This window comes from Arvicola amphibius, chromosome 6 (assembly GCF_903992535.2).
Source record: "Arvicola amphibius chromosome 6, mArvAmp1.2, whole genome shotgun sequence".
Classification (NCBI taxonomy): Eukaryota; Metazoa; Chordata; class Mammalia; order Rodentia; family Cricetidae; genus Arvicola; species Arvicola amphibius.
Window position 1 is genome coordinate 10,652,904 of NC_052052.2, and position 10,543 is coordinate 10,663,446.

General features: G+C 52.4%; 1 protein-coding gene across 1 annotated transcript in view; it reads left to right on the top strand.

The window, feature by feature from the left end:
• Kazn (kazrin, periplakin interacting protein) overlaps positions 1 to 9,130 on the top strand; it is a 128,158-nt gene extending 119,028 nt beyond the window's left edge. The window contains exons 11-15 of the mRNA XM_038335172.1: positions 221 to 452; positions 2,360 to 2,461; positions 2,855 to 3,021; positions 6,486 to 6,600; positions 7,890 to 9,130. Coding sequence (XP_038191100.1) covers positions 221 to 452; positions 2,360 to 2,461; positions 2,855 to 3,021; positions 6,486 to 6,600; positions 7,890 to 8,054 — 781 coding nt within the window. The 3' untranslated portion in view covers positions 8,055 to 9,130. The remainder of the gene's footprint in view (positions 1 to 220; positions 453 to 2,359; positions 2,462 to 2,854; positions 3,022 to 6,485; positions 6,601 to 7,889) is intronic.
• Positions 9,131 to 10,543: the final 1,413 nt, after the last annotated feature.

Genomic DNA, 10,543 nt, shown 5'->3' on the forward strand with positions numbered 1-10,543 from the left:
TCCCTCCCTCTCCCTCTCCCTCTCCCTCCCCCTCTCCACATCTCTGATCATCCCATTCTTTTCTTCCCCATCCCTTTCCCAATTGGTCTCTGGCTTTCTTGTCTATTCCCCTGCCTTTTGTCCTCTCTTTCCAGCTCTGATCCCACTTCCACCTGTCCCTGCCTCTGACACTTTCCCCATTCCCACCTCTCTCTCTCTTTCTCTGGTTGTGTCTCCTCAGCCTGTCCAAAGCAGCTGACCTGGACCATCACTGGGTGGCCAAGGCCTGGCTGAATGACATCGGCCTATCCCAGTATTCCCAGGCCTTCCAGAACCACCTGGTTGATGGGAGGATGCTGAATTCCCTGATGAAGCGGGACCTGGAGAAGCACCTGAACGTCTCCAAGAAGTTCCACCAAGTCAGCATCCTGCTGGGGATTGAGCTCCTGTACCAAGTGAACTTCAGCAGGGAGGTGAGGGTTAAAAGGGCAGGGCAGAGGCAAGACTATCCCACAACCCTTCTCCACATCCAATCTCTGTCCAACCATTCACCCACCAGCCACTGGTCCATCCATCCCTTCACTTATTCATCTCCCAATCTATCAAACCAATTGTCCACTCATCTATTCACCCACCCACACATCCATGTACCCATCCGTTTACCCATCCAACCCTTCACCCACCTGCCCACCTATTGCCCAGCTACTCCCGTCTACTTACCCACTGTGCATCCATCCAACACTTCACCCACCCACCCATATACTTACCCACAGTCAATCTACTCCCCATCTATCCACCCACCCATAAACACATCTATCTATCCATATGACTTACCCATTCATTCACTTACCCATTCCTTCGTCCAACCATCTCTTCCTCTCTCCTCATTCTAGCAACTCCTTACTTGAGTAGACGAGAGCCTATGATCAGTTCAGGGAACCTAGGGAACCCTCAATCTCAGGGAATCTGTTGCTCATCCGGGAGACCCACTGAAGTCTACGGTGACAGCACTGGGGAGGACAGACAGGGCTCTCTGAAAGCTCTGAGAAACACCTTGGGGATCAAGGAGAGCCCCTGAGGTCGTAGAGATAAACAAAGAGCTGTTGCAGAGATCACCAGCTGACACTTAAGGAAGAAAATGCAGCCGAGAGGACCATGGTGCCCAAGTCCCAGAGTCCAGCTCTGCAGCAGGAGCAAAACAGAATGAGACTGGGAGGGAAATTGGCTTCGGGTGGGGGGTGGCAACCAGAGCCCTGGCTGTTGTGGTACCTTAAGTTTGGATGCCCCTAAGCCAGAGAACACAGGATCCCAGCCTCAAACCCCTACAAGTCTGCCGGAGGAGGTCCCTGAGAGGCTGGTCCTCGGGGTTGGGTCCTTGTGGTTGACTCTCTGGAGCCATGCCAGAGCATAAATAGCTCAGTGTTAAGAGAGGATCACAGAGAAAGTGGTCAGCTTTGTGGCCCTGTCACCTCTGCATGACTGGGCAGAAGGAGAAGATGGGGACCAGCCTTGGCCTCTAGGAGCCCCAGGGTGATGAAGAGGGCAGACATGGGGTGTTCTGACAGTAGTACATGGAGCAGGATCCCCTGAGATAGGGAAACCGAAGGGAACTTTGGGCTGGAAGTCCTAGAGAGGGTGTCTTAGCTGTTGCTCTGTTGCTGTGAAGAGACATCATGATGGAGGCGACTTATAAAAGCATTTAACTGGGGCTCGCTTACAGCTTCAGAGCTTCATCTGTCTCCATCATGGCAGGAAGCATGACAGCAGGTAGGTAGGCGCGGTGCTGGAGCAGCAGCTCAGAGCTTACGTCTGACCCGCAAGTAGAGGCAGAGAGAGGGAGACTGGGAATGGCAGAGGCTTCTGAAACCTCAGGACCTACCCTCAGTGACCCACCTTCTCCAACAAGGTCACATCTCCTAATCCTAATCTGTCCTAAACATTTCCACCCCATGGGAACTGTAGATTCAAATATATGAGTCTCCAGGCCATTCTTATTCAGACGACCGCAGAGGGTATGCCACTGAAGCTCTCTGTCTGGGAACCTGTGAAAGAGCAGCGAGCTGAATCATCCCAAGCCCCCGAAGACGGTGCACAGACCCTAAGAAACTCCCTGCCATAGGCAGAGTCTCTACAAATGTCCATCACTGTTCCCATCACTTGGACAGCGATGCCACGGGCCTGGGGGACACTGAGTAGGCAGAGTGTGAGTCTCTGCTCAGTCCCTGATCCCCTGCACCCTAGGAGGCAGCTCCTTCTATTTCTCACAACACAGATGGTGTGGTCCAGGCAGCTGTGGGTGGTCCTCACCCCACCAGCACTCCCATGCAACCTCCATGTGTCCCTCATCTCCTCGGCTGACTCCCTGTCCCCCATCTCCCAGGTCCTCCAGGAGCGCCGAGCCCGCTGTGAAACGCAGAACACAGACCCGGTGGTCTGGACCAACCAGCGGGTGCTCAAGTGGGTACGCGATATCGACCTGAAGGTGAGGGGCGATGGTGGTGGAGGCGTGCTTCTCTAGCCTAAGCAAATGACATGCAAATCAATGCTCACTTTGGTGTATGTGGGCACCATCACCCAGGCAGACAAGGTCATGCACTTTCTGTAAGGATTCCTTACTGCTATAATAGGACCCCTGTTAAACGCTCTCATTGCTGGGGCAATTCTTGCTTTCAATAAATATCTATGGCTCCTGCCAGGGTCCACCCAGTGTCAGTGATCTAAGATCCCTATGTTTACAGCTCTGAGGATGAGGAACAGGTCACCCTTCACTCTCAAATCAGTTGGTCTGCATGGGTAAAGCCCTTGCGGTTGGGGTCATATCTCTACTTGGCTTAGTTGGTCCCTGAGACTCCCAGCCTCACACTTCCGCCCTCAGGAGTATGCAGACAACTTGACTAACAGCGGTGTCCACGGTGCTGTGCTGGTGTTAGAGCCCACGTTCAATGCCGAGGCCATGGCCACCGCCCTAGGCATCCCCAGTGGGAAGCACATCCTCCGAAGACACCTGGCAGAGGAGATGAGCACCATCTTCCATCCGAACAAGTGAGTGTGTAGGGCACAGGCACAAGGTGTAAGGCACAGGTGCAAAGTGTGGGGTGCAGGTATGGGGTGGGAGGCACAGGCAGAGGGTGTAGGGTGCAGGCAGGGGTTGTGGGCCGCAGGCAGGGGGTGTGGGCCACAGGTGTGATGTGTGGGCCGTGGGCCACGTGGGCCACAGGGCACAGGGTGAGGATGCTGGCCACTGGGTCCAGGGTACAGGGTGAGGAAGCAAATGGTATTGCACAGCCTCGGTCCTTACCTGGCTGAATGTCACTCATCCTTGTGCCAAACTGGTCAGGAAGCTGAGGATCTGGGGTCAGATACTAGAAAGAGGTGTGTTGGGTCCTGAAGGTAGTACGGGTTAATTTACGCACCGCTGGGACCTTCAGAGTAGGTAGAGGGAGCAGTTGTGGGTGAGAAAGGCTCAATGAGGTGTGTCTTTAAGAGAGCTGGGGATAATGTACATTGATTTCACGGAACAAGGTGGCTGTTCTGCCAGTTGTAGCTGTGGGGACAAAGATTTAGAGGCGGGAATTGGCATATAAAATGTGCTTCTGATCCAATGGAGCAAGGCACGGCCACCCACCGACCCTGAACCCCTTTCCCAGAGAGTGATTGAAATGAGCATGCAGACAGCCCAGACCCTCTCTGTGGGTGCGCCCCCACCAGTGGTGCACTGGGGTCACACTAGGGCGTGGACCAGCATTTGTACAGCATTTACTGGAGACATAATCGTTCTAGCATCCCTTCACAGGTGACGAGCTGGTTCTGAGGGCCACTGCTTCCCAAGATCACCCAGCAGCAAGTGGCCACATCCTGCTTGGTCTTGTGTTATAGTGATATTGTGAATTACATTTCTGCTCATATGTCGAGCCAACCTTGCATTCTTAGGACAGGGCTCTCTTGCTCAGAGTCTACAGCCCTTTCAGTTGTTCGATCTGATTGGTACGGTGGGAGATTTTTACATTTATATTCATAAGCCCTGCTGGTTTATACAGTTTGATTTGGTTTGGGCTTTGGGTTTTTCTTGTTGTTTTTTCCTTTTCCTTGAAGAAGAGTCGGAATCTATTAGAAGACATTTTTTTTTAAGCATGAAGGCTAAGAGAAAAAGAGGTGCTGTGGAAGGAAATAAGACATTCTTAAGGGGGGCTGGAGAGATGGCTCAGTGGGTAAGAGCACAGTCTGCTCTTCTCGAGGACCTGGGTTCAATTCCCAGCACCCACCTAGCAGCTCGCAACTGTCTGTAAGTTCCAGGGGACCCAACATCCTCACACAGACATGCATGGAAAATACCAGTACATATAAAATAAAAATAAAAAACAAATAAATAAGTTAAATAAAAGCCATACTCAGGAGTAGGGGTGTGGGCTTCTCGGGAAAGTGCCAGCTTGTTTTGTTTTGGGGAACTTGCGGGGCACCGGCTATTGTTGTTGTCTTTGAGACAGGGTCTTAAATGTAGCCCAGGCTGCCCTTCAACTCACTATGTTGTCCAGGCTGGCCTTGAATCGGGCATCCTCCTGCCTCAGCTTCTCCAAATGCTGGAATTGCAGGTATGCACCACCACACCTGGCCTGTATACTTCCCGCTTCTCAGCCCTTCTGTCTGGTTTTGGTGTCGGTGCAGCCCTGGCCTGTCAGGGTGAAGAGGAAGGCGCTCCCTCCTCTGCTGTTTTTTTTGGAGAAGCTGTAGGGCGGTGTCCGTCATTTGGAAAGCCACCTGTTTCTAGGCTTTCTCTGTGAAGGACCGTGATTACTAATTTAACCTCTACTTGCTTGGGTTTTATCTAGATTTTATATATTTTTTAAAAAAATATTTTTAATTGTGTGTGTGTGTATGTGTGTGTGTAGGGATATATGTATGTGACTGCTGGTACCTAAGGAGTACAGTCAAAGATTTTGGATCCCTTAGAGCTGAAGTTGTACATGCTTGCAAGCCACCTGATGTAGGTGCTGCGATCCTAACTGAGGTCCTTGGGGTGAGCAATGCATACTCTTAACCACTAAGCTATCTCTGCAGCCCTGGACTTTCTATTTCTTCTTGAGTTGGGAAGGAAGGCTTTTCTTCTTAGAATCACCTCCTTTTCCCAAACCACAAACTTTAGCAGGCTTAAAATACCCAGAGCCCTGGAGGGGCAGCGTGGGCCAGGCACCAGTGGACGTCAGTGGAATGAATGGCTTAGAGCTTGACTAGGGAGTAGCAGGTGTTAGCCAATGAGCACCAATGAGGCCTGGAGGGCGAAGAGGAGGGTGACTCCCTGTGATTGGTTGGGCCGGCAACTGCCTGGGAGCTGCACGGGACCTGCACAGGACCTGCACGGGAGCTGTGGAATTCCTGCCTCTGGCTCAGAAGGAAAAGGACTTGCTCCAGGACTTGGAGGCTGATGGGCCAGGGACAGAGAGGCAGTGCAGCTTCAGCTGGAGCCTGGCAACCTGCTGTCACCTCCATCCATAATGCCACCCCACCTATCACACTCGGCTCATGAAGCAAGGTCCTTGAGTTGGGGTTCAGGAAGCTTTACTGAGACCTTGCCATGAACTGGGGAACAGACTTCAGTCAGGTGAGGAGGCATAGAACCACAAGAATTCCTAAGGAGTTCCGAGACCACCACAGTGGCCGAAAGAGCCCTCCACCAGAGGGCGTGGTGAGACGCTTGAGAAGGATCCTAGAGTTGCTAGAAATGGACGGTTCTGCAGTGAGCCACGCAGGGAAGTCTGTCTGCCCTCCTCCTCTCACTACTTTCAACTTTCAGACAGGAGGAGCAGCAGTGGTGCCCTTTGGCTCCTCCCAGGGTGGTCCTCCCACAGTGCAGCCGGTTGAGTGGAAAGATTTCAGCTGGAGAAACGTTCTTAGTAAGATCAGTATCAGGGTTCCAACCTGGATAGCATCTCAGGCTAGATGGATACAGCAGTCCTTCACAGTAATGTCCGAATACGTCATCAGCAAGCTGCTGTCTCTTCTCTGCTTCATTTGCATTTGTCCCCAAGTCTCTCTCTCTCTCTCTCTCTCTCTCTCTCTCTCTCTCTCTCTCTCTCTCTCTCTCTCTCTCTCTCTCTCTCGCACACGCACACACATATACACACAGACCCCATGAGAAAGGACCACTGATGTTTATGTTTAATCAGTGCCAGGACCCTGCATATTTTAGACAAGCACTCCATTACTGAGCTATACCCACAGCCTTTTTATTTTATTATTTTATTATGTGTTTCGGTGTTTTGCCTGTGTGTGTGTGTGTGTGTGTGTGTGTGTGTGTGTGTGTGTGTGTGTGTACCACATGCATGCCTGGTGCCCATGAAGGCCAGAAGAGGGCATCAGATCCCCTGGAACTGGAGTTGTAGATAACTGTAAGCCACCTTGTCCTATATCTGAAAGAGCAGCCAGTGTTCCTAAGCAGTAGGAACTGTGGGAGTGGGGACGATGACTGTGGGTGACTCTCTTACTAACTCACAACCCATGAAATGTCCCAGCTCCACAGGCATCCGGGAGTCTGAGCGCTTTGGGACGCCACCTGGCAGAGCCTCGAGCATCACCAGAGCTGGAAAAGAGGAAGGGAGCAGCAACAGCAAGTACAGAGGCGGGCGGGTAAGCAGTCTCTCTATCCTTAGGGCCAGGCAGTCTCTCCTGGATGGACCTATGGCTCCTTTGTCACCTGTGAACCTAGAGCAGCCTCAGGTCACAGGTGCACGCAGGAGAACCACCATGTATATAGGCCCTTGCTTAAGACAATGCCCAGTGACAAGTGTCCAAGGGAAGAGTCTAGCAGGGTGGCTAGAGACTGTGGAATCACCTCATCCTGGCCTCCTGAAACAAAGAGCCCCACGGGTGCAGAGTACCTCACACAGCTGGCTGCCAAGAGGGGTCAGAGAGCCCTAGACTCTGAAAACCTCTGACTTAGACCAGCAAGGAACCTCTGGCATACCCAGCAGGGCCGCACACAACAGGGGCAGCTGGCCAGAGACCAAACAGAAGCTCTAGTTGTAACCAGCATCATGGTGGCCACACGCATGTCTTCCCCTTCACTTGTTGGCACCTGGACCTCAGTTGAGCACAGGACCTACAGTGCAGGGACAGGTTCCCACTAGCTTCTGAGGGTTCTTTACCCTGGGTTGGTCACCCTTGCAGGAGTCAGTTCTGCTCCTCCCCACAGTCTACCCAGGTCTCCATCGCTTTTCCCATCTTGCAGCTGAGAAAAATCAAGGCTCAGAGATGGGCAGTGCTCACCTCAGGTTCCACAGCCAGAAGTACAGAACAGGGGCTCTAACGCCCATCCACAAGCGCCAAGCTCATACTTGTGGCCATGCCAGGTGGCGTTACAATATTCCTTCCAGATTGAGGATGCCATATGACCTCATACCCATGCGTATACACACTCTCAGAGGCTTTGTCCCATCTACCTGCTCTCAACAGGAGGGAGGGGGAAGATTGTAGGACCATTCATCCAAAGTCACCCTTGGGCCTGGCCATGATGGCACATGCCTTTAATCCCAGCACTCAGGAGGCAGAGGCAGGCGGATCTCTGTGAGTTTGAGGCCAGCCTGGTCTACAGAGTGAGTTCCAGGACAGGTTCCAAAGCTATAGAGAAACCCTGTCTTGAAAAACAAACAAAACAAAACAAAAACAAACAAAAAAACAAAGTCATCCTTGGTAACTACTAGAATCTCTCTAGCTGGACATTCAAATGTTAATTCCTCATGGAAAGTCCCCCAACCCTTTCCATGGGTCTGGGAAGCAGGGGTGGTACTAATAACGGACGAGCCCCGAGAGGTCCAGGGAGACGCTGAAGTTCACACAGCAGTTAGATTGGAGATGCCATGCCACCTGGTTCTCATCTCTCTCTTTCTCTGCCCTTTGGTTTGTGTCTGTCTCCAAAGCTGCCCCTGGGGAAGATAGGAAGAGGTTTCAGCAGCAAAGAAGCTGATTTTCACGACGACTATGGCTCTCTTGAGAACGAGGACTGTGCGGACGACGACCTCCAGGGCAGGCCTGAGCAGTGCCGCCTGGAGGGATACAATAGCCTGGAGGTCACCAATGTGTAAGAAAACCTTGGGACTCGGCTACAAAAGCAGAGAGAGAAGAGCAGCCCCACATTCCAGTGCCATCCATCCCCACTGTACAGAGAGGTCTGGGGCTGAGGGCAGATGCCAGGACAGCCTTCCCAGAGACGGCTGCCACTTCCAGTGGGCACCAAGGACAGAGAATGCCCACCTAGGTGTCTTATATCTCTGAAGACAGGCCCCGAGGACACGTCACCCAGTCATGACCCAGCAGGTGACCCCGGTGCTGTGGCTCACGGAACAAACTGGACGTTCCTGGCACTCTACCCTGAACTTCCAAGAAGGGGAGGAGTGTCAGTGCCAGGGCCTGGAACACCCTTCTGGAAGGGGCAGCAAACTGCCCCCTCCGCCCAGCCAGCCTTGGCAGAGCTGGGGCATTGAGAACCGGCTGCAAAGCCAGCCAGCAGTGGCCAAGTGGTGAATGCCGCCCTCGGCCCACTGGGCAGAGAACATGAACTCTGACCTGGTCACTCACTCTGGAAGGATGCAAAGTGACATGGGCCTTCCTTCCACTTTAAGAGCACTGCATCGTGAGGTGGACATGTTGGGAGCAGGAGGGGATCTCTGCAAGGCAGAGGGGCCTGGCGGCAGCAGCCCCAAAAGCTACAGGCATCCTGTCACCAGGACAAATGTGACTTCAAGAGTGTGTGCGTGGTGGGGGGGGAGTTGCTGAGCTCTGACCCCAAACAGTCATTCCAAGCATGGGCACAAAATGAGAGAATGCCTGTCATTAACCCAACAAACCTCTGTTGTGACGTCACCTGAGACAGGTGTGCTCTCTCATGACCTAACAGAGGTGCGAATCCCACAGAACGAGGTTGCTGGGCTACCGAGCAAGGAGCTCCCAGCCCTTTTCTAGATCTGCCACTATTTTGCTGTGTGGCTTTCTCCCAGTGGCCTCACCTCTCTGTGCCTCAGTGTCTTACCTATAACACTTCCGGTTCCTCCCAAGGAAGCTGAGGATTAACATTCGCTAACATTTGCCACAAGCTTTGAGCCTCTCAGGAAGCAACTTAGAAGGGATGGGATGGGGAGGAACGAGCCTAGTAACTTCCATCCACAACGAGCCTAGTAACTTCCATCCACAACATGTGCGGACACTGGATAAGTTCGCTCCGTTTCCATTGGGCCCCCAGGCAAGAGGGGGTTGCAGAATGTTTAACATTGAGAGCTTCTCAAAGCCCCCAGCAAGGCCTGGCTGGGAGAGCCACCACTGCGGTGTCCCAGAGTGGTACTGGGCACAGCATCCAGGCCCAAGCCCACTGGGCAGAGACTTTGCCTATTGCCACGAGGGAGGACTGGCAGTTGTACTCTGCACGGTTATTCTGCACCAACTTTCTCTGAGGCCATTTGCACCAGGAGTCCAAGAAAGGTTCAGATTCCCAAAACTGACAGTGGGGTAGCCTCTGAGCCACCAAAGCCAGTCTTCTGCCATATCCCAGGACTGGCTCCTTCTGAGGCTGTCTCCTTGGCCACCTCCTCCCTGTGTCTTCACGGCTGTCCCCCCTCTATAGTCACAATTTGATAGCACTATCTGTTTATAGTCACACAGGTTACATTGCACCAGACACCCCCACCCAAAGCCTCATTTTCACTTCCTCTCCAAATACGGTTACAGTCTTAGGTCCTGTTGTTAGGACACCGACATCTAGATTAGGAGGGGATGTGGTCCAGCCCATAACAGTCCCGCACAACTCACCTTGGATTTCAGTCCCTTGACGCAAGTGCCCAAGTTCAGTCACCCATCATCTTCTGAGTTTAAACCCAAAGAAAAGGTGATTCCCACACCTTCCCTCAGCTCCTACCAAGGAATTCATTATCTCCACACGCCCATGCACACCCATGCACACTCATGCACACTCTCAGTTGCCCCACTCCACAGCAAGACCTGCAACTGCTTTGTGGAGTGACATGGGAGACAGGAGCAAGACAGACATGTAGAAGGAGCTGCGGGCTGTGTTCCTGCCGCCCAGCTCCCAGCCGCCTGGCTAGCTTATGCCCAGAAATAACAATACACAAACTGTATTCATTTAAACACTCACTGCCTGTCCCATTCGTTCCAGCCTCTTATTGTCTAATTCTCACATCTTGATTAACTCATTCTAATAATCTGTGTAGCACCACGAAGTGGTGTCTTACCGGGAAAGATTCAGCATGTCTGACCTGGTGGCTGGCTTCATGGCGACTGCCGGAGGCATCTGCCTCACTCCCAGCATTCTGTTCTGTCTACTCCACCCACCTAAGGGCTGGCCTATCAAATGGGCCAAGGCAGTTTCCTTATTAACCAATGAAATCAACACAAACAGAAGACTCTCCCACATCGCAGACAACTCTGAATTCTCGTTCATAGAAACACGGACAAAAATTTGCTTTTCAAGATACTAGATGTGGCCACGCCGCATCTCCTGCCTGCCCCCTCTGAGGGGCATCCAAGATTTCCGCTTCCATACAGAATTCAGAATCAGGGTCTA